Source organism: Lontra canadensis, unplaced genomic scaffold (genome assembly GCF_010015895.1).
Source record: "Lontra canadensis isolate GAN:19392208 unplaced genomic scaffold, GSC_riverotter_1.0 scaffold105, whole genome shotgun sequence".
Lineage (NCBI taxonomy): Eukaryota > Metazoa > Chordata > Mammalia > Carnivora > Mustelidae > Lontra > Lontra canadensis.
In genome coordinates this window covers 4,694,604-4,714,712 of record NW_022631099.1, presented here as the reverse complement: position 1 = coordinate 4,714,712, position 20,109 = coordinate 4,694,604, and the positions used below count along the sequence as shown (strand labels likewise).

The window sequence follows — 20,109 nt, the reverse complement described above, 5'->3', positions numbered from 1 at the left end:
AAATTCTATGAAGCACCGATTAAAAGAATCCAATCTGGTCTGGGGAGAAAAAGGCTAGGAATGGAGGAAATCTGTGAGCTGAGATCTAAAGGAGTCAGTTAGGAAAAGAGTATGGGTATAGCCAGATGAGGAGTTTGGAAAACATTTCTGTTAAGTGCTAGAGAGTAAATAATTTAGGCTTTGTGGGCTAGATGGTCTCTGTATCCATCATTAAGCTCTACTGATACAGCACAAAGGCAGCTATATATAGACAGTTTGTAAACAAATAAGCATAGATGTGTTCCAATAAAGCTTTATTTACCCAGAGAGTGGGCTGCATGTGGCCTATGGGCTGTAGTTTGTGCACCCTGCATGAGACAGAGCAATCGCATGGACAAAGGCCCTGTGGTAGAAGGAATATAGAAGAGGTGAAGCACTGAGAGAAGAAGGTAATATGACTGGAGCTCATAGAGAAGGAGGCAGTAACATGTGAGAGCTTGGGAGAAGTGGACAGAGCAAGACCTGTATGTAAGGTAAGGATGAGGCAGCATGTTCCAATTTGCATCTGCTCAGTTGTTAAGAAGAACATGGACTAGAGAATGACACGGATGAATATGATGACTATTTAGGGGCTGTGGATCTTATTGAGGTAAGAGATGGTGGTAACTGGGACAAACATGGAGGGAGTGGGTGTGGGTGAAAGGCTTAGAATAATCAAAACATGGTGTAGAACCGGTTATTGAGGGTAAGGGAAAGGAACTCATCAAGATGAGTCTGTACTGTATCTCCGCTGAATGTATCCTTAATGTTACATTGAATGCATCTCCACTTGCTTTGGTGCTAAGGAACTGAAACCTTATTTTCAGCCTCCACGTAATTAGGAAGTCAACTTGCATGGCTGGTGAGGTGAAAAGTAAAGCACTTAAAGAGAGATGAAGCACATGGCTAATGGGCCAGGGTGGTTTCCCTTCACCAGACACCACTCTCCTTGCAGCTTCCCACGCATATCTCTACCAGAAGAATCATGCCACATCACTGCTGTTTGCCATCCCTGTGGGCTTTTTAAGGGAAGAACTGCCTTTTTCTTGTTAATGTCACCAACACTTCCTATTCTGGTTGGGGGATCTCCTCACTTGAAATCTGTACACTCTAGAGGTAGGTATGGGTGAGAAATATATTTGATGTAGTGTGGGTAGTTCTCTCAGTTGAGTCAGGAATATCTCACTGAAAGTCAGCCTGAATAACTAAACCTCATGACACCGTTCTGCATTTGGATCCCATTCACACAGTCCCCTTTATAGTCCCGTGTATTGCCCCTCAGTTGTGACTGCTTTTCTATGGGTACTCCTAGTATAGGAGTCCTGGTTCAACATTCTGGCTCTTCCACTAACTTGCTAAGTGACCCAAGGCAATGTGTTTCATCTCAATGGGCCTCAGTTTCCCTATTCATGGCAAAGTGTTCAATCACCTTGTGTATACAATGCAGCAAATATTTGTATCTCTAGGCTGCACTCCTCCACTGACCTCCAGGCCCACAGATTCAGCCGCCAACGTGACATCCCTTCAATGACTCAACAGCACCTCCAACCTAACCCTTCTAGATGTAAACTCCCCCTCTTCTGCTCCAAATCTGGCCTCTTCCTGTGCTCATGATCTCATTTAATGTCATCACCACCCACGTAGGCTGAGTATGAGCAGAAAAGAGAAGATTTTGGACTAAGCTCTGGGGTACTTCAATGGTTAGAAGATGGAAAAAAGAGGAAGAATGGATAACAAAGAAGGAGGAGAAATGGCTGGGGAGGAAGGAGAAATACCAGGAAAAGAAAAGTGAAGCAAAGAAAATGTTTCATTAAAGATGGGGTGCTGACTGGTCAATCATATAAACCCAGATTCAAATCCAGACTCGACCTCTTGGTAGCTAGGTGCCCTCAAGCAAGTTAGTTAAATTCTCGGAACCTCAGTTTCCCTAAAGTGCCTCATAGAGTTGTTAAGAATACGAAATGAGGCATGTAAAGGGCTTTGTTCAGTAAGTACACATAAAATGTTAGCTAGGAGAATTATTATTTATGTTTTCAACTCATCAAGGCTGTAGCACTGAGCTGAGGGAAAACAAAACAAAAAAAACCTGGTCTGGGAGCTTGGTTTATTCTGCTACCTAGCAACTATATATTTACATTTTCAACTTGACTTCTTTATCCCTGAGTACTTTAACAAGCACTTTCTAAGTGCCCTGTTGTAATTCAAGACTCCCTAAGAGATATAGAGAACAATCTCTTTTCTTCTCAAGATGTAGTGGACTAGCATAAATTGCCAAAAGCAACTTTAGCTTTGTGGATTTACTGAAGTCGCTTTGAGAAGGAACAGCTGGGCTAGCTTATGATGAAATTAAAGATCTAGAGCTGATGAAATGTTGTTCCTACTTATCTACAATGGAAAGCTGAATCTATACAAATGAAGGAGAATATTAGGCCACATTTCAACAACATCCAGAGGCTCCTAACACTGGAATCACTCTAATTCCCAAATAGCTTGCCCCTCCTGTAAAGTGAATTGAAGTAGGCTACAACTTGAAGACTCTTCTCAGCAGGTTCCAGCCATATCTCTGGCCATATGCTCTCAACACAGAATACCCTGTACTCTAAGCCCCCTTTTCCAAGCCCACCACGATCTCTTTCCAAGCCTTTGTCCCTTCCACCAGGCATAGTCTTCCTCTTCCACCTCTCTCAAGTTAAAATCCATTCTCTCACATCATATTGTCTAAGGCAGAATTAATCACTTATCGAGCCTATGATGAGTGTTCCTAGGGCACTAAGTACATCTTTTCTCTATCACTTATCATATTTATTGAAATAAATCCACTTACAAGTCTCCTCTTGGAGGACAATAATATCCTTGAAGGCAGAGACCATGCCTTATTTATCTCTACAACCCCTACAGCACTTGGCATACAGTTGGTATTCAATGAATATTTAAAGGAACACCTCAGTTCCCATAACCAGGAGATGAAAAGCATAATTCAATCTGAGAAGATTCTGTTTGTGCAGAAATTGGATTGGGGGTCTACAGATACTGTCTACAGAAGACAAACCATTACTGACCATATTTCATTCATCCAAAGGAGGCAACTCCCACTTCTAGTCCAGGTTCTTTTGCTGGTGACTCAATGAGTGACCTTGAGGGAACTCTCTGGGACTCAATTCTTCATCTTTAAGATGGGAAGGTTGGATCAGATGGTGTCTAAGGTAATTTTAGTTCTGATGGTCTATTATGGCCCTTTTTGAGTCTATGTACTTCTCTGAAACTTGTGTTAGTTTAAGTCAGTGTTTGTGATAGGCAGTTTGTCTACTTTTTCAAGGCCACTTAAATTTCCATTTTGCACTTCCAGGGAATAAATAATTCCATTCAACTCTGGGTTGCCAGGAATTAAATAAGTGTGTCCTTTAATCTGTCAGCCAAGTAGATGATTACAATATTCAATAATCCCTGTAAAATATTCAATAAAACTGGAGGTGGCAAGCTTGTAACATTCAATTCCTCTCCTAGATTCAATTTAATCTTGGAGCAACCAGAAAATATAATTGTCCTTGCAAACAGAATTTCGTGCACTTTTTTTTTTAATTTCTCTTCATGATGTTCTGTTGAGTTCTTGGTTTCACTGTGTGACTCATGATTGCTTTTCCTTGTAAATTTCCACTCCTTCCATTCTCTTAGGTTGTTTGCTATTCTGAAAAAACGAGAGAAAGCTCCAGAGATTGTTGAGAAAGAATGCCTACAAATGGGGCACAGCTATAAATGGGTTTTAGCAACCTTAAGGCCCAGTACCTCTAAGAAGTAATGCCTTCTTGGTGCCTCCACCATGGAATATGGGGAGCTTGTCTGTCTCCCGCAGTGTGCTATAACTCTCCTATTATCAGACACAACTTGGCACATAAAGAACAAAGCCTTTGGAGTCTGACAGTCCCAGGCTTTACCTGGAGCCAGTGACTCAAATTCGAGTGTGGATCGGCATCATTTGGAAGGCTTGTTAAAAACAGTGATGGCTGGGCCCCACCCACAGAGCTTTGGGTTCAGTAGGTCTGGGTGGGGCCCAAGAAGTTGCTCCCACGTGATGCTGATGCTTCTTATTTGGGGACCACACCCTGAGAACCACACAATGACTCAGTACTCAGTATCTGGGGGACTTCGGTTTCTTTCTCTATAAAATGGGATAAGTAACACCTGTGGTTTAGTGGCAGGGTCTTGGCTCTAGGCACGTCAGATCCTGGTTTCAGTTCCAGCTCTGCTATATCAAGCTATGAGCCTTAGGCAAGTTCCTGCTGTTTACTTTTTTTTTTTTTTTAAGATTTTATTTATTTGACAGAGAGAGATCACAAGCAGAGAGAGAGAGAGAGGAGGAAGCAGGCTCCCTCCCCAGCAGAGAGCCTGATGTGGGACTCGATCCCAGAACCCTGAGATCAGGACCTGAGCTGAAGGCAGAGGCTTAACCCACTGAGCCACCCAGGCAAGCCCCAAGTTCCTGCTGTTTAAACCTCAGTTTCCTCACTTGTAAATCATCAGAACAATCACAACACTTATTTAATCTTTCCAACAAGATAATGCCTATAAAACACTCAGTTGGAAATAGGCATATAATTAATGTTCAATAGAGGATAGCTGGTATTAATCATCATCATAATCATCATCATCATCATCTAATAATTAGTGCATTTTGAGGCTCCAAATTGGGAGGATTAAGTGGACTTACTGGCTAACACAACAAGAAATAAAAAATACCTCAGTAGGCTGGGATAACAGGGTCAAATCTAATGAGAAGATATAGCACAGAGGAAAGTTCTTTGTCTGGGCCCCCAAGATCATCTTTACTTGGGCTGAATGAAGTAGCCTTAGTTGGAAGCCATGAGCTCTGCATTAGGCAGATATGTGACAGACATCTGGAGGTTCACTCAAATGTGAGCAGTATATTCTGAACTCAGATTTAGAATCCAGAGTGAGGGTGATGGCAGGTCTCTAAACTTCCAATGACTAAACCTAATGCAGAGAATCACAGTCATCTTGGATACCATGCACTCCATGGACATTGGCCAGATGGACACAGAGGTGCCAATCAAGATTTTGAGCAGACCGGAAAATAGAAATATATCCTAAACGAGGCTGATGGCTGATGTGGGCTGCTCAGCCCAAGGGAAGGAGCTTCAGGGCACGCACATGGCCACAGTCCGACAGCATGCAGTGGGAAGTGGGTACTACAGGAAGAGAAAGACTGACTTCACTACCTTATGTGAGATCAGAGAGCAGACAAGGGCCAGCATATGGTGGCTGACCGATATGTACTTGGGTGCAAAAACAGGAATAAATGGATGGAAGTTACATACAGCAGATCGCCGCTTAAAAGGAGAGAGAATTCACTACCAGAGGAATTGGAACCAGATGTGGGCTCAGAGCTAGAAGATCTTCACTTGAGTTCCAGCTCCATCATTGGTTCTCTAATTCGTACATTCAAACAAATACTCAGTGGGTATCAGATAGGCCAGAGAGTTTGGGTAGTGGTCAGGGTACACACCGGTTGGCAGCCATGGACAGCCTAGGAGTCCATGCTTAGGACTTTAACCTTTCCCTCAGGGGCTACAAGGACCCACTGAAGGGATTTAAGCAAAAGGGATTTAAGCAAAAGGGAAGGTCAAGTTGGAGTACTACAAAGATGGGACAGCGGAAATGCATTTAACTTTATTGAATTTAGGATTCCTTATGACACCAAGATAGAAATGCCTACCTGGTTGCAATGCTTTGAGAAGTAGAGATAATGCAGCATCTAGCAAAATGACTGTCCCAGTAGGTGACAAACAGAGTGAAGATATCATTAGCAATCTTTAATATCACACATAATCAAGGGCATAGCATCCCAAGGGAGGGTCACAGTCAGACCAATTTTCCCAGAGACCCATTTCTCCAGTTGCCTCAAAACCCTCCTGACAGGGGTAAGGACTCTTCCTAAGGAGTTAAAGGCAACTTCAGCCATTACACTTTTAAAGTCATGATCTGTATTCCCTATTTGAATCACTTTAGTTACATAACATGTCCCTAAAATAATCAGGTTAAAATTCTGCCTGGTCTTCCTTCTGCCCACTCCATCTCTGCCAAGCCATTCTGCAGGGTATCAAGCTCGGACATTCCCTGATGTACTCACAAGGACATCCTTTTAGGAGGTCCGTGGGCTGAAGGTCACGGAGTACCATCAGGTTTCAGGATCACCTGTCTTCATCAGCAGCAAACATCTCTGAGGCCACAGTAAGCTCTGAGGCTACCAGGTATATTTTTGGTTACACGGGAGGTACAAAGTCAGGGGAAGAGTCCTGTGGCTCTTTTTGTAGGCTGTCATTGCAGCCGTTGTTGGGCTCTGCAAAAATCTTTGTTGTTGGAGCACCTGTTCCCCTTATGAGCTGTGAGCTCTCTGTGCCTGGGGCCATGCCTTACTCTTCTATGTATCTGTCTAGAGCTTGGTCCAGATCAGAAATGCCTGAGGTTGGGGACATCTGGTCTACAGTCCCACCTCCTGGAAAGCTCCCAGTGGGATGATTCCTACAGATCCTGCCTGTTAGAGCACCCCCCGCACCCCCACGCCCACCCCGGGCAGTTGCCTTCCTGTGGGCTCTTCAGTGGACAGAGGAACCAAGAGGAGGCGCTGTCCTCCCAGCCGGCAGGGCAATTCTCCTTAATCTCCTTTCCCTCCTTCGCTGCGTCTTGCAGTGGGCAGAAAGTTAAATGTTAGAGGGAAGACAAAGACAGTCTGTAGTCCAGACCTCACTATCGATTCATCATGTGCCTTGAAGATTTTTCAATATCTCACAGCACCAGTTTCAACTGTAACATGGGTTTGATAATACACCACTGTAGAGGGCTCTGTGAGCTGGCTGGTCATGGGGAGAAGAGTGGTGCTCCCCCTTTCTCCTAGCTGTCAGTGGCTAGCTACCATTCATAGTCCAGGACAAAGTACACTGGTTCTGCATTCAGATAACCCTATTTGGCTTCTAATCCCATCCCCACTCTTTCTGGGTGCAACGTTGGACTTCTTTATTTCAGCTCTCTGAAACTCAGTTCCCTCATTAATGAAGTGGGAATATTATATAATTTATAGGGTTCCTATGAGACTTAAGACTGGGATTTATACAAGGCATATGGTCTAGTATATACTGGGCACCAATGAAAGTTACCTTCCTTTAGGCTTTTGCTACTAGAAAGCTCAGAACCAAATTGGAATTTGAAAGTACCAGCTTGCATATTTAGATCACTTTTTAATATAATGCAATTACATTTTAATCCAACCTGATCTTGCTCTTGTCTTCATTTATGTGTTCCTGATCTTGATTATTTATTTCTCTTATTACTGTTTTACTGTAGGCACTTTTACTGGCTATGTTCCCAAATTCTCTGCAGAGCTAGATGGATAGAATCAAACTGAGGTCAGGAGAAACGGAACCTTAACATAACTCTGCAAATGCCTATGTGATTGGGGCATGGAGTCTCTCTGAACCTCAGTTTCCCTGTCTGTAGAATGGGGTTAATAAAAAACCTACAAGATATCTTATGATGCACGAATAAAGATTTTTGTCTCCAGCATTTTGCAAAAGGACCTTTGTAAATTATGAAAAACTTGGCAAAAACACTTCTTATATAAAAGACACTACTTTATTCATGCCTCAGAAGGCAATGAATAAAGTAGTGTCTCTGTGTATGTTCTGCTTGTAAGGGACAAGGGTTTAATGATTTCCTTGGAACAGGTGACATCTAAGGAAGGACGAGGTGAAAATAACTGCATGAAGCCGCCATATGCCTATTCCAGACCCTGGCATTAGACATCTTGAGGCCAGGACCCTGTGGCTCCAAGGTGGCACTCCAGTCAGGCTCTTGTCTTTGTTTTAACCTGTTCTTGGAGGCCTGAGTGACACATATACCAGACCACCATCTTCTGTAAAGCCCCCCAGGCCCCAATAAAGATAAGACTCCCTGCTTTCCTTTCTGAGTCTCCCAGACACTCCGTACCTTCACTTTCTCTGCTTTCACCTCCTGCTGACTTGTGCTTGATTTCTAGCCTGTGCACAGCTAGAGACCTTCATGACTGGTCCTCTAGGACCCCCTCTGGGTCCTCAGACCTGGCCTGCCAGCATCACTATCATATAAATTCAACAGGGATTTGTTTTGAAGCACTTTGATTTGGACTGAAATGAACACGGACAAGATGACACCAGGAACAAAAGAGATAAAAAAGAAGATGTAAGCACAGATATAAAAAGATAGCATCAGAAGAAAGACCCGGAAAATTATCCCAGCGAGCGAAAGATTTCAGGGAAAAAAAAAATAATAACAATCAGGTACACAGGGCGATAAGATCAAAATGAGATTACTTAATAAAACCCAGCAATTCTTCAAACTGAAGACAATACACATTGTTTGTCCTTGAAATGTGGCGTGCCCTCCTTTCTCAAGAATGCCGCAGCCCTCCGAAGCCAGGCCCAGGGCTGACAGAGCCCTGTCACCCTTGCAGCCCCGAGGTCATTGTTCCCGTACAAAATCCAGAGGCTTGCCTGAATGGCTGCTGCACAACTTAGCAGTCATTTGGAATAGAAAGCCCCAGAACATCAACGTATGTAGGGAGAAGGGGAGTTTAAATTAGGCAAGAGTCCACCTGTTCAATAATGAAATAATTGCTCAGGGCACATTCTTCTGTAATCTTTTCTGATGTGACATGTATTCTCGGGCTCTGCCTTTCTCAGTGCTTCCTCAACATTTGCAAATCATCTCAGGGCCTCCTAAAGCCGATGCAGAAGCCAGGCAGTCACTTCCCTAATGCCGCGAAAATAGATTCAATTTTACATACATCAGGGTGATTTCAGAAGCAATTTCTACATCTCTAGTGTAAGCATTACTTACATTTTTTTCCCCTCAAATCTCATCCCAGCGGTTCCACAGGGCATTTTAAAAGGTACCTGATGCATTCCAGGGCATTAAAAAGAATCCCCAGAGCATGTTTGTGGCTATAGCCTGAGGACACCAGATGCATAGATAGAGTCCTGAAATATTCAGGGATGCAAACAAATGCAAAATTCCTTAACAATTGAGTATAATGCCAGTTCAATTTTTTCCCCTGTCTTTCTAAAAGCAATATCATTAAAATGCATATACATGTATATCTGTCTATATATGTCTTTGCCTATGTACATATGGATATGTCTGTGTTTGTATGTATAAATCACACATGCATATCACTCATTTGGAAATATTGTCTCTCTTTACACTGAAGATATCTAATTAGATTCTATTGGACAGCTTTCCTCTTCCTCTCCAGCTGGCCAATCTACCTGAGTTGTGGGTGCTTTCTTGTAAGTTTTAGCCCATGGGGAAAACAGTGGTGATGTTTCCCCGTGAAATCCAAGAAACTGGTGTTACCCAGGTTTTCCCTTGAGATCAGAAAGCTCAAGATCAAATACCTATAATTTTGAGGGTATGTATCTATGACTATAATATTTTTGGATTTCAGTCTTCCCAGGGCATTTCTACAAATGGAAAAAAAGATGTGCACAAGAAACTGGCCTATCCAGGAAAGGTTTTGGGTGAATGGGTATCACTTAGCCAGGATGTTCTATCAGCTAGATTCACTGTTGAACTTCCTGGCCCCTGGGCCAAAAGCAGGAGAATCCGTGAGAGATTAAATCAGGCAGAGACTCTCGGGAAGCTCTGGACGGGCTTTTCCTGAAGGAAAAGCCCATTTCCCTGTCAACACCCTGTGTGTTTCTCCTGGCCATCTATGCCACTCTGCCCTTTTCCCAGTCCTGAGGGAAGGTATGAATCCCTGTGATTCATCTGTGTTGAGAAAGGAAAATGCACTGGATTTGTGGGTAGGCAGACTACAAACTTGCTTTGCTCTCTGAGGAAAACGGAAGTTAAATATTTGCTCATGAAATACTCAGTATGCGATGTTAGATTTTGTCTTTAAAGCCATCACACAATCTTAAGAAGGGCGCAGACTCAGCATGGCCAAAGACGGGCAACGGGATAGCATTTGTCTCCTGAAACATCGCAAAAGGGGGGTATACGATGCCACCGAGGTTGCATTTTTGCTGACACGTTAACCTGAATGTGATCACGATGAACAAAATCAGATTAATCTGGATTGTGCCACATCCTATGGGACCACTGGCCTAGACTTTTAAAAGATGTCAGGACCCTGGAAGAAAAAATAAAGGCGGGAGGGCCATTCTAGGTGGAAGGTGATAGAGAGACACGATGACCAAATATAATGTGAGCCCCTTGACTGGACCCTGGACTAAAACAACAACCACAACCACAACAACCACCACAACAACAAACACTTGGGGCCCCTGAGGAAATTCAACTGTAGACCGGTATATCAGATACTGAAATAAGGTTACATTTCTTGGGTGAGATAATTTTATAGCGGTTCTGTTGAAGAGCTGTCCTAGTTCTTAGGAAGCACTTGCTGAATTCTCTGGAGATACAGTGTCATGATGTCTACAAGCTACTTCTAAATGGCTCAGAAAATCATATATATATATATATATATATATATATATATATATGTCTATTATATGTAGAGAGATAGAGATAGAGATATACATACACACAAACACACAAGAGAGAGAGCGTGTGTGAGTAATCAGTGAATCTAGGGACAAGGTATACGAGTATTCATTTTACTATTTTTTCAACCTTTTTATAGGTTTAAAACTAATTTCTTTCCTCAGGCAGCATGTCAATATTTGAAAACGGCTATCGCTCCCCTCAGAGTTCAGGGTTCCTAACCAGTGTGCCTGTAGGAACTGTCTAAATGACTTTTACAAAATCCACATCCCACCTTACCCCTCATCTTCCTCCCCGTCTTCCCTCAGGAGATTTCAATTTAGTGGGTCAGGTGCACAGCCTACATATTTCTTTGAAAACTTTCTCAGGTGGGTTCTGTGTTGGACCTGACGTTAGCAATCATGGGTCTGCATTAGCCTCAGAACCTGGATCCATCAGGAATTAGCTAAGTCACTCTGAGAAGGTCAGCCAATTGCATGGACCTTTGGATGTCTTAATCTACAAAATGGGGCCAATCATACAAAGTATCTTACAGGGTGTGGAGAGGATAAAGATGGTCAATAAGTATTTGTTTCTTTTTTTCCTTCATTTTCTCACGATCCCTCACCACCCCAAATTGACCCTATCTATGTCACTTTTACAAATTACGGTTTCTTCCATTAGTCACTGACGCAGTGTGTGGAGGACATTTGTCTATGCTCATAGTTTTTAGAGTTTCTGAATTTCCCCAATCTGGAGGAAAGGCTGTGGGATCAAGCATTTCTAATAAAACCAGGAAAAAGACTGGCTTAATGAAAAATGAGTTAGCTCATTTTTAGCTCTCTTGAGTCTGACCACCGAGGTAGCTTTGAATGTTGCCAGTCCTGAGGTTCTCCTCTGGACTAGGGTTCGCCCTGAAATCTTAGCCACTTCTATTGGCTTGGGATCCTGTATCCACTCTGCATGAGGGCTCAGAGGCTCTTGACTGAACACCACTTGGAACACTGACTCTAGGTTAGACCTGGCCAGGCTTGGGAGGTCTGGCTTGCAGGTCTGGATGTGTTATTCATCAGCCATGGGACACTGGAGAACTTGCTTCTCTGAGCCTCAATTTCCTAAGCACTTACAACACAAACCATTATAATCCATGATGCACCTACCTTACATAGTTTATATGAAACATTGTTTTGAAAACTGTAAGACACTCAATTCAGTGTGGCATGTTTTTCTCGTTATGGGCATAACCATGTCTTCTTTTTTTAGAAAAACAAACAAACAAACCAACCCCAAAACTGTTAATAGTTTTGTTAACAAGCAGTTAAGAGGTCTGCTCCCATTACCATCTGCTTTGGGGGACAGTCTTAAATCCTTCTTTTCTCTCGAGATGGGCTGCTTCAAGTCTCTGCCAGGGAGAACCTTCATCCTTGGAACATCCCAGGGAAGTATCCTGATCCCATGCCCTATAGCATCTAATCACTGCAAGGGGTCCATAGCAGAGGTACCAGGGTCAAGCTGGACCATGGGCATTCCCTTACACTTAGTTGGCTCAACTTACTGAATCCATTAACGTCCTGAGAGCTAGAGGAGAAGCCTTCATCATTGCGGCTGGTGCTGAGCTTGGTGGTGGGTTTGTCGGCTGAGGCCACAGGTCCCATCTCCCTCTGGGCTCCACTCTGTGTCTCCTTCTGCTTCTTGGCCAGCTTCCTTTGGGACATGTGCAAGGGGAAAAAATCACAGTCAGATGGTTTCAGTTGTATTAAAGGATTGGGAAGACCAGATTGCTCTTCTTTCCCACTCATCATCCTCAACGCCCAAACCTGTTTCATTCTCCAGAAACAGTCATGGTGGGTCTTCCAATGCCGAGGTGGAATAAGTCTAAGGCCTCCTGAAATCATTAATGGCTTTCCTTTACTCAGAAATATGAGACTTATCCTGGCTCATTTCCAACAACAGGTATGTTCTTTACTTGAACTTAAAATGGGAAATCAATGAGACTTGGGTGATGCTTCCCTTGCTCTCCTTCCAAAGGAGGCGGGGAGAGATCAGATGGATCTTTCTGTTCCTAGGGCTCTGAATGAGATTCACATTTCTCAGGGACTAAGATTACAAAATAACACACCAACCAATGGTAGACTGAAGTAGGTTCTGCTGGTTGGTGAAGGGTAAGGCTGGGGGTGAGGGTAGTCAGCCTTGTAGCTCGAAGGAGAAAACTGAAAGGTGAACTGGATGACTAACTATTCCCATAGGAATAAAAGATCCTCAGACCCAGATGGTGTTTATAATAATACTAGCTTAAAGCAGTGGTTCCCAAACTCGGGTGTAAATTAGAATCATTTCAAGAGCTGATAAAAGGACACAGAGGCCCCAGCTCATAAAAGCAGGGTAGAGGTGAGGTCTGTGTGTGGTCACCTAGTTCCCTAGGTCATTCTGACATCATCCACTGGAGGTCAGAATCATTGGCTTTGTCCAGGAAGGCCTGGGTTCATATCCCATCTCTGCTGGCTGCATGACTCTAGCAAATTCTTTAACCTCTTCAAGTTCTGAACTCATCCTCTATGTACGGAGGGAAACAACTGGGCCAACGCCCCAGGGTCATGATGATTAAATGAGAGCAAGTGTGAAACACATCGAGCACAGTTCCAGGCACACAGAGAACATAACATGTGGCAACTGCTCTTCTTGCTTTTATGGCATCCCTACTGGTCCAACCTCATTCCAGGATACCCACCGTTAAATCCCTGGATATCAAGTGGTAGAGATTTTGACACCTTCCGCAGCAGCTGAAGGGTTAAAAAGCTCTTCATATGGATTCCAAATCTAACTCCCTTTAATCTTAACTGATTGTTCTGAGATCTTTAGAAATACAAGAACATGACTAATACCTCTTGCATGTAGCAATTCTTCAAATATTTCTAAAAAAACCAACAGGGTTCCTCTGAGATTTCCCCACACTTCTGATTCTAAATATAGTTATTTTGTTCCTGTGATGTGGAAGGTGATGGGCACATTAAATATCTGGGGGGTAAATTTTCCCAGGTCTGCTGCCCCATTTTGCACAGGTCTTGGCTTCAACTTCAAACTTGATCACTCCTACCTCAACATAAAAACAACAGATCTCTCAGAGAAGTCAAATTCAGCACCGTGTAGGAAATAATTTTCCAAAATGGAGCCTGTCTGGTCACAAAATAGGCAGTTCAAGAGGTAATGATCTCCCTATCAGAGGAGGTATGATACAAAACAATAATCCCAGACCTAGAAGTATTTTTTTATTAAATATTTTATTTATTTGACAGAGAGAGACACAGAAAGAGAGGGAAAACAAGCAGGGGGAGTGGGAGAGGGAGAAGAAGGCTTCTCACCGAGGAGGGAGCCTGATGTGGGGCTCGATCCCAGAACCCTGGGATCATGACCTGAGCTGAAGGCAGATACTTAATGACTGAGCCATCCAGGGACCCCTAGATCTAGAAGTATTTTAGGGGAGTTCATCTAGGATCAGTTCTGGTTTGATAGTATGATAGTAACCCCTTCACATGGTCCATCAACGTAGACACGGACTTCACAGAAAAATAACAGATGGCACACTCAAGAGGGGATAACTTGGGGACAGTTTATGTGTAAAAGGACTACTGCCAAAAGTAAGAAGGGTGAAGGGGAATGCAAGGTCCACTGTAATGACAGGTGAGCTGTTGGCCACCATGTGTCCAGAGGGACAAGCAGAGGAAGCAGTGACCAGAACCCTGAAGGAGAGAGTTGTGAAGACAAGAGAAAACCACCTGCCCAGAAGAAGCAACTCTTTCTCAAGGGATCAGCCAACACCCCCCCAGGGAGGGAGCTAAGGGGCATAAAGACACTGACTACATCCCCCTCACCCCCAAACATTGGCTCTCATTAGCTAAACCCAGCTGGAAGCCGGGGGCATGGAGTCCATGTCGATCTAGCATTGAAAGCAGAGAGCACAGTGGTGAGGCAGAAAAAGTGAATCTGGATCCAGGAAATCCCCACCAACAAAAGAATTTTATCTTCCCAATTTGGGCCACAATTTGAAGACAAATGCAGCCTAAAATGGAATTCTTTCCTTCTTTCCTTCCTACCTTTCCTTCCTTCCTTCTTTCCTTCGCTCCCTCTCTCTCTCACTCTCACTCTCTTTCTCTTTCTTTCTGTCTCCCATTGGCCTGAGGAAAAGAAGGGCCCTCAGGGAAAGGAATGCATCATTTGGTTAGGATGCTTTAGCTATAGGCATTATGTTCCAGTTCAGACAGAAACAAGAAGGAGCAAAGCATTAGACCAGTTGGGCCTTTTCTCACCATCTCCAGGCCATCAGACTGGGTGCAGGGGGAGAACCAGCGAAAGAGAAATGAGTGGGTCTACTACTGATGACATTTCAAAATTTTATTCTTCATTTATTATCAAAAAGGAGTGTGTTTAAAAATGTATATGTGACCTTCTTAATCATAAATTTGAAAAGATATACAGCAGATTCATTGCCTCTCTCTGAGCTCTCCTCACATTGCCCCAGCAGGAAACAAAAGGAAATCCAGTAAGAAAGTTAACTTTCAAACTAGAAGTGAGTGTGTACTAGAGGCTTTGATATTTCTGTAAGGGCAGAACTCCCACCAATCTCATTCCATTAAGGGTAAAATGATATGGAGAGAGTTGTCTCAGGCACAAGTAATTTGTTTCCAAAGGAATAATAATAATAAAACAAAGGTTCTGCTGCATCTATGAAAAATAGGCATTTAACAGAAATGTTTGGGTAGCTCTGAAAACCTGGATGAAAAATGAAAAATCAAGCTTCTCCAAAACATAGATATTTAAGAACTGGACAGCTAACCAAGTTGTAAAAACTGAGGAGGATGGCATGCTTAGTATTTAAGCCCGTGGCTCACAGTGTTTGTGGTGATAATGATACTTTATGGTAATTTAAAAACGTATAGGCAGGTGTTTCGGCAACTGGCAAATACAGCTACAAAGCGGAAATAGAGGGAAAGTATGTAGAAGGAAATAAAACACAAAACGATAGTTTTGGAATCTGTATTCTATCAGAATTCAAAATTTAAGTATTAAAAAACCCTCTTGGCAATACAGGAAAAAAATCATGTATATTCTTATAATCGTGAAGCTTCACTGATTCTCCTCCCTTTTTTTCCTTAAAAGAGGGGGAAATCCAAGCCTCTGAGTAGGGCATGAAAGACCCTCTGCCTATGGCTCTAGGCTTCAACTCAGCCTTATCTTCCACACACACGTCCTCTTGGGAAACACCAACTGCCTATCTTCATCCCCAACAATTCCTCAATATTCTCTATTCCTTAAAGTGTCCCCATTCTTCTCCACAGGCCACCTCCTCTGCATCCCCCAAGGCTCAGCAGTATTCAAATGCCACCTCTCCTTTGAGGTTTCTCTTGCTCCTGTAACTAGATTTGTGGTTTTCTCTTCTTGGTTTACTCATCCACTGTACAAATATTTATGGAGCACCTACATGGACCAGTCTCTGCTAGATGTAAGATCACCATGACAAGAGCCAGACATGACTTTGACCTTCACAGAACACAGACACTCCTGGCAAAGACAGGTGCTAAACAAATAAATACAGAAACAAATATAAAATCATGAAAGTGGGGAGCCTGGGTGGCGTGGGTTAAGCCTCTGCCTTCAGCTCAGGTCATGGTCTCAGGGTCCTGGGATCGAGCCCCACATCGGGCTCTCTGCTTGGCAGGGAGCCTGCTTCCTCCTCTCTCTCTGCCTGCCTCTCTGCCTACTTGTGATCTCTCTCACTCTCTCTGTTAAATAAATAAATAAAATTGTTAAAATATTTTTTTAAATCATGAAAGTGATGAAAGCCAAGGAGAAGAAACACATGGAGCTAGAAACATGCCAACAGGTGATTTGAACCCTCTCAGCAGATTAAGGAAAGCCTTGTCGCCATGTCAGCTAAGCACTTGTCTAGTTGAACTGAAGTGAATTCAACTCTCCCACCCACTAGGGCAAGAACCTCTTGGGTGAAGGGCTTTTGACTTCTTGCACCTACTCCAATTTCTTGCTAAGTGTCTGGCACACAGCCAGTGCTCAATAAATTTGTTGTACAAATTTATATTTAAAAGTCTACAATTTGAAGTGCAGAAAAAATCGCCATGCTACTCTGACTGCAAATTATAACCACTTTAAAAAAAGATACATACAAGGAAAGAGGAAGGAAAACTTGCACAAAATTAGTTTGTGACCTGAAATATTTCTACTTTATGAATATTTTTGGCTGACAACTTAGCATTTTCTTCCGGTGGTTGTCACAGAATTCTTGTGATGTTTGCAGAATTAATGGAATGTTTACAGAAGTTGGAATTTTTTTTCACTTAGAGCCCATGGAATAGCCACAGCTACAGAATTTTTTTTTTTAATCGCATAAAATGGTTACATGATAAATAGAATAGTCGTGTCACTCATGGAATCTTCAGATCCTTCAAGACTCAAGCACTTTTGACTTCTGAAACCTGGGATTTTTTTCTCTAGCTGTTCTGAGATTCTTGCCAACTGGGTCACACAATTTCACCAGCAGGGGGTACCAAACGCTGGTAAAAAGAGAACATGCATGGAAGTGTTTCTATTCCTCTACAGGGACATTTTTAGAGCTGAAGAATGTTTTAAGACCTGGCAATCCAAAGTTTACTCTTTCTGACAGATGGGGACAATGTGATGTGACCATAGCTCTTGGCATTCTTTCTTCTAACAGATCACTCTGAGGTCTTTCTGACCTTTGCTTGTTAGCTGAGTGAGTGTAGGTGGCAGGGGAGATGCCCCATGATGGACTGTGAGTCCTATGATTTATTCTCGGCACCACTCTTTATAAGGGGTAGTGTCAGGTGGAATGGCTCAAGGGAGAGGAATACGAGGCTGTGAAAGGTTCTGAAATCACACTTTGAGAGAAGGAGCGCTGGAAACAATGGGGATTATTTCTCAAGGAGAGGGAATATTTAGGAATGCTCTCTTCACTCATCTGATGTCTGGCTCTGTTGTGGCCCCAGGGGCAGAATTAGAAACAGGTTGGCTTGAGACAAGGAAGAAAGAACCAACTAGAAGTGCTTGGGTCTCTTTTGGAAGTGCTGATGCCCGACTGTCCTTTCCGTTTCTTCTTCTTTGGTGATCTTCTTTCTCTACATCTTTTGAGTCCCAACTCAAACGTCCCCTAGTCTTAGAAGTCTTTGTCTCCTTCCCAAAGTTAGTAGTGTCTTCCTCTTTGCTCACTGATTTGTTGGAAAAATGTTTAATAAACACCTACTTTGTACCAGTAGCTCTTAGAGACCATGATGTAAAAAACCAGGCATGGCCCTTGCCCTGCTTAAGCTTTCAGAAGTAATGAGCATTCCATCACTGGAAAAGTTCAAGTAGAGACTGAGAAGCCACTTGGGAAAGAGGCGGTGGGGAATTCCACCATCTGGATTCTGTAAAACCCTTGAATCTATTCTGGGCTGGGAACGGGAGGCTCCAGCCAATAGGGGGAGAGTACTGGGGGTTCCACATAGCATGAAGAGCTATGCCCATGCTCCTACGGAGACAAGGATAAGGCATTCTTTCTTTTCCCCACAGGGGTCTTTCTCTGAAAGAGAAAGTCTTTCACCTCTATTGGTATCTCTGGACAGACGTTCCTGGGAAGCAACAAAGATGAGAACACTAGAGCCAGAGAGAGATCCTCAGCCCACAGAAGGTGGACAAAGAAAACACAGCTGAGGCTCTACTCCTATTACAAGCTAGCCCTCTACCCTTTGGAGCCAGGTTGTCCCTGCGTTGGCAAGATGGGATCTTTAATTGAAGCTATTCATCAGAAATATAAGGGAACTGTACCATCCACTCATTTTATGCAAGAAGAAACAGGCCCAGACAGAGGAGGGGCTTAGCCAAGGCACATGGCACAATGGCAGAGGCCACAGGACCCAAACCCTGCTTTCTATCTGCCAGCGCAGAACACCTGTTCGAACAACCCTCCACCTCTCTTTTTGGAATGAAATGAGAAGTGCCAATTCAGCCCATGGTACACATGATTTTCGTCCCTTGTGAATGCAGCAAAACCTCATTAATCCAAACCTCACTAACTCAGAATTACTGTAATTGAGGCAGGGGCTGGGCTACACCGCATCAGAGTTGATAGCATAAACGAGGCTACGGATATGTGCGGAATTTAAAGGAGAACACACCACTTTCTCTCAGGAGGCAGAATGGCAAAGCAGTTAACACACTGGCTTTGGTGCCAGACAGCCTGGCATCAGAACCTGGCTCCATCTCAGACAAGCTGTATGAGCTCTTGCAAGTTACTCATCCCTCTGCATGTCAGTTTCCTTCAGTCTGAAAAGAAGGAACAATAGTACTTTCCCAGAAGGTGGTTGTGACGATGAAATGGTATGTGACTGGCAAAGCAGTGATCCTAGTGCATGGTACACAGTAAGCACTCAATACATGCTCTCTGGTAATCCTTTAAATACAGGAGACAGCCATATTAATTTAAACTGCCTCATTACTTATTAAATAGGAATCTTCTAAAGTGGGTGTCCTGAAGAATGGCTTTTCTCTAGAAACATCCTTTGATGTGTCCTAGAGCCACACTTCTCAACCTTGGCTGCACAAATCATTTGGGGAGCTTTAAAAATTACCGATGAGCTTCTAGTTTAATCGGTCTGGGGTTCAGCCTGGGCATGTGGGTTTTCAGAAGCTCTCCAGGTGATTACCATGTGCCACCAAGCTTGAGCACCACCGATGTAGAACAGTGTTGTCTTTGGACCAGCAACATCAGTTTCACCCGGAAACATATTAGAAATGCAATTTCTCTGGCTCCACCCCTGATCTAAGGAATCAGAAACTCTGAATGATTAATAATCTTTCCAGGGAATTCTAGCACAAGCTGAAGTTTGAGGACCCTGGTGTTGAGAATCCTCTCTTCGGCTGGTCTGAATCCGTGAAGAGTCCCTATCATGTTTCACTTGTGGAAGTGGAGGGACCAAGAGGTAGGAGATCTGGGGTGCCTGGGTGGCTCAGTGGGTTAAGCCTCTGCCTTCAGCTCAGGTCATGGTCTCAGGGTCCTGAAATCAAGCCCTGCATCAGGCTCTCTGCTCAGCAAGGAGCCTGCTTCCCCTTCTCTCTCTCTGCCTGCCTCTCTGCCTACTTGTGATCTCTCTTGCTCTGTCAAATAAATAAATAAAATCTTAACAAAAAAAAAAAAAAAGAAAAAGAGGTAGGAGATCTGGATGTCAGCTTAGGTCTCCCAATCCCCTACTGAGTTACCGGGGACATGCCCTTTCCCCTTTTGGGATATTGATTTCACTACAAGGGGCAGTTGGTATCTTAGAACCAAGGCAAGAATAGATGTTTTTAAAATGACTGTCCTTGGTTGCCTTGTGTCCCCTCCTAAAGATATATTGAAATCCTGACCTCTGGTACCCATGAACGTGACCTTCTTTGGAAACAGGGTCTTTAGAGATGGAGTCAAATTAAGATGAAATCATTAAGGTGGGCCCTACTCCAACAGGTTTGGTATCCTTACAAGAAGGAAATTTGGAAATTTGGATGGAGACATGA

General features: G+C 43.3%; 1 protein-coding gene across 14 annotated transcripts in view; it reads right to left on the bottom strand.

Annotated features, from left to right (window-relative positions):
• PTPRT (protein tyrosine phosphatase receptor type T) overlaps nucleotides 1-20,109 on the bottom strand; it is a 1,045,273-nt gene that overhangs the window by 121,626 nt on the left and 903,538 nt on the right. For 9 of the 14 annotated variants that reach the window (XM_032838510.1, XM_032838512.1, XM_032838518.1 and 6 more), the window contains one exon: nucleotides 12,107-12,255. In XM_032838510.1, coding sequence (XP_032694401.1) covers nucleotides 12,107-12,255 — 149 coding nt within the window. Of the gene's footprint in view, nucleotides 1-12,106; nucleotides 12,265-20,109 lie in introns of all 14 variants that reach the window. The other 5 variants (XM_032838508.1, XM_032838515.1, XM_032838509.1 and 2 more) reach the window with 1 other exon arrangement.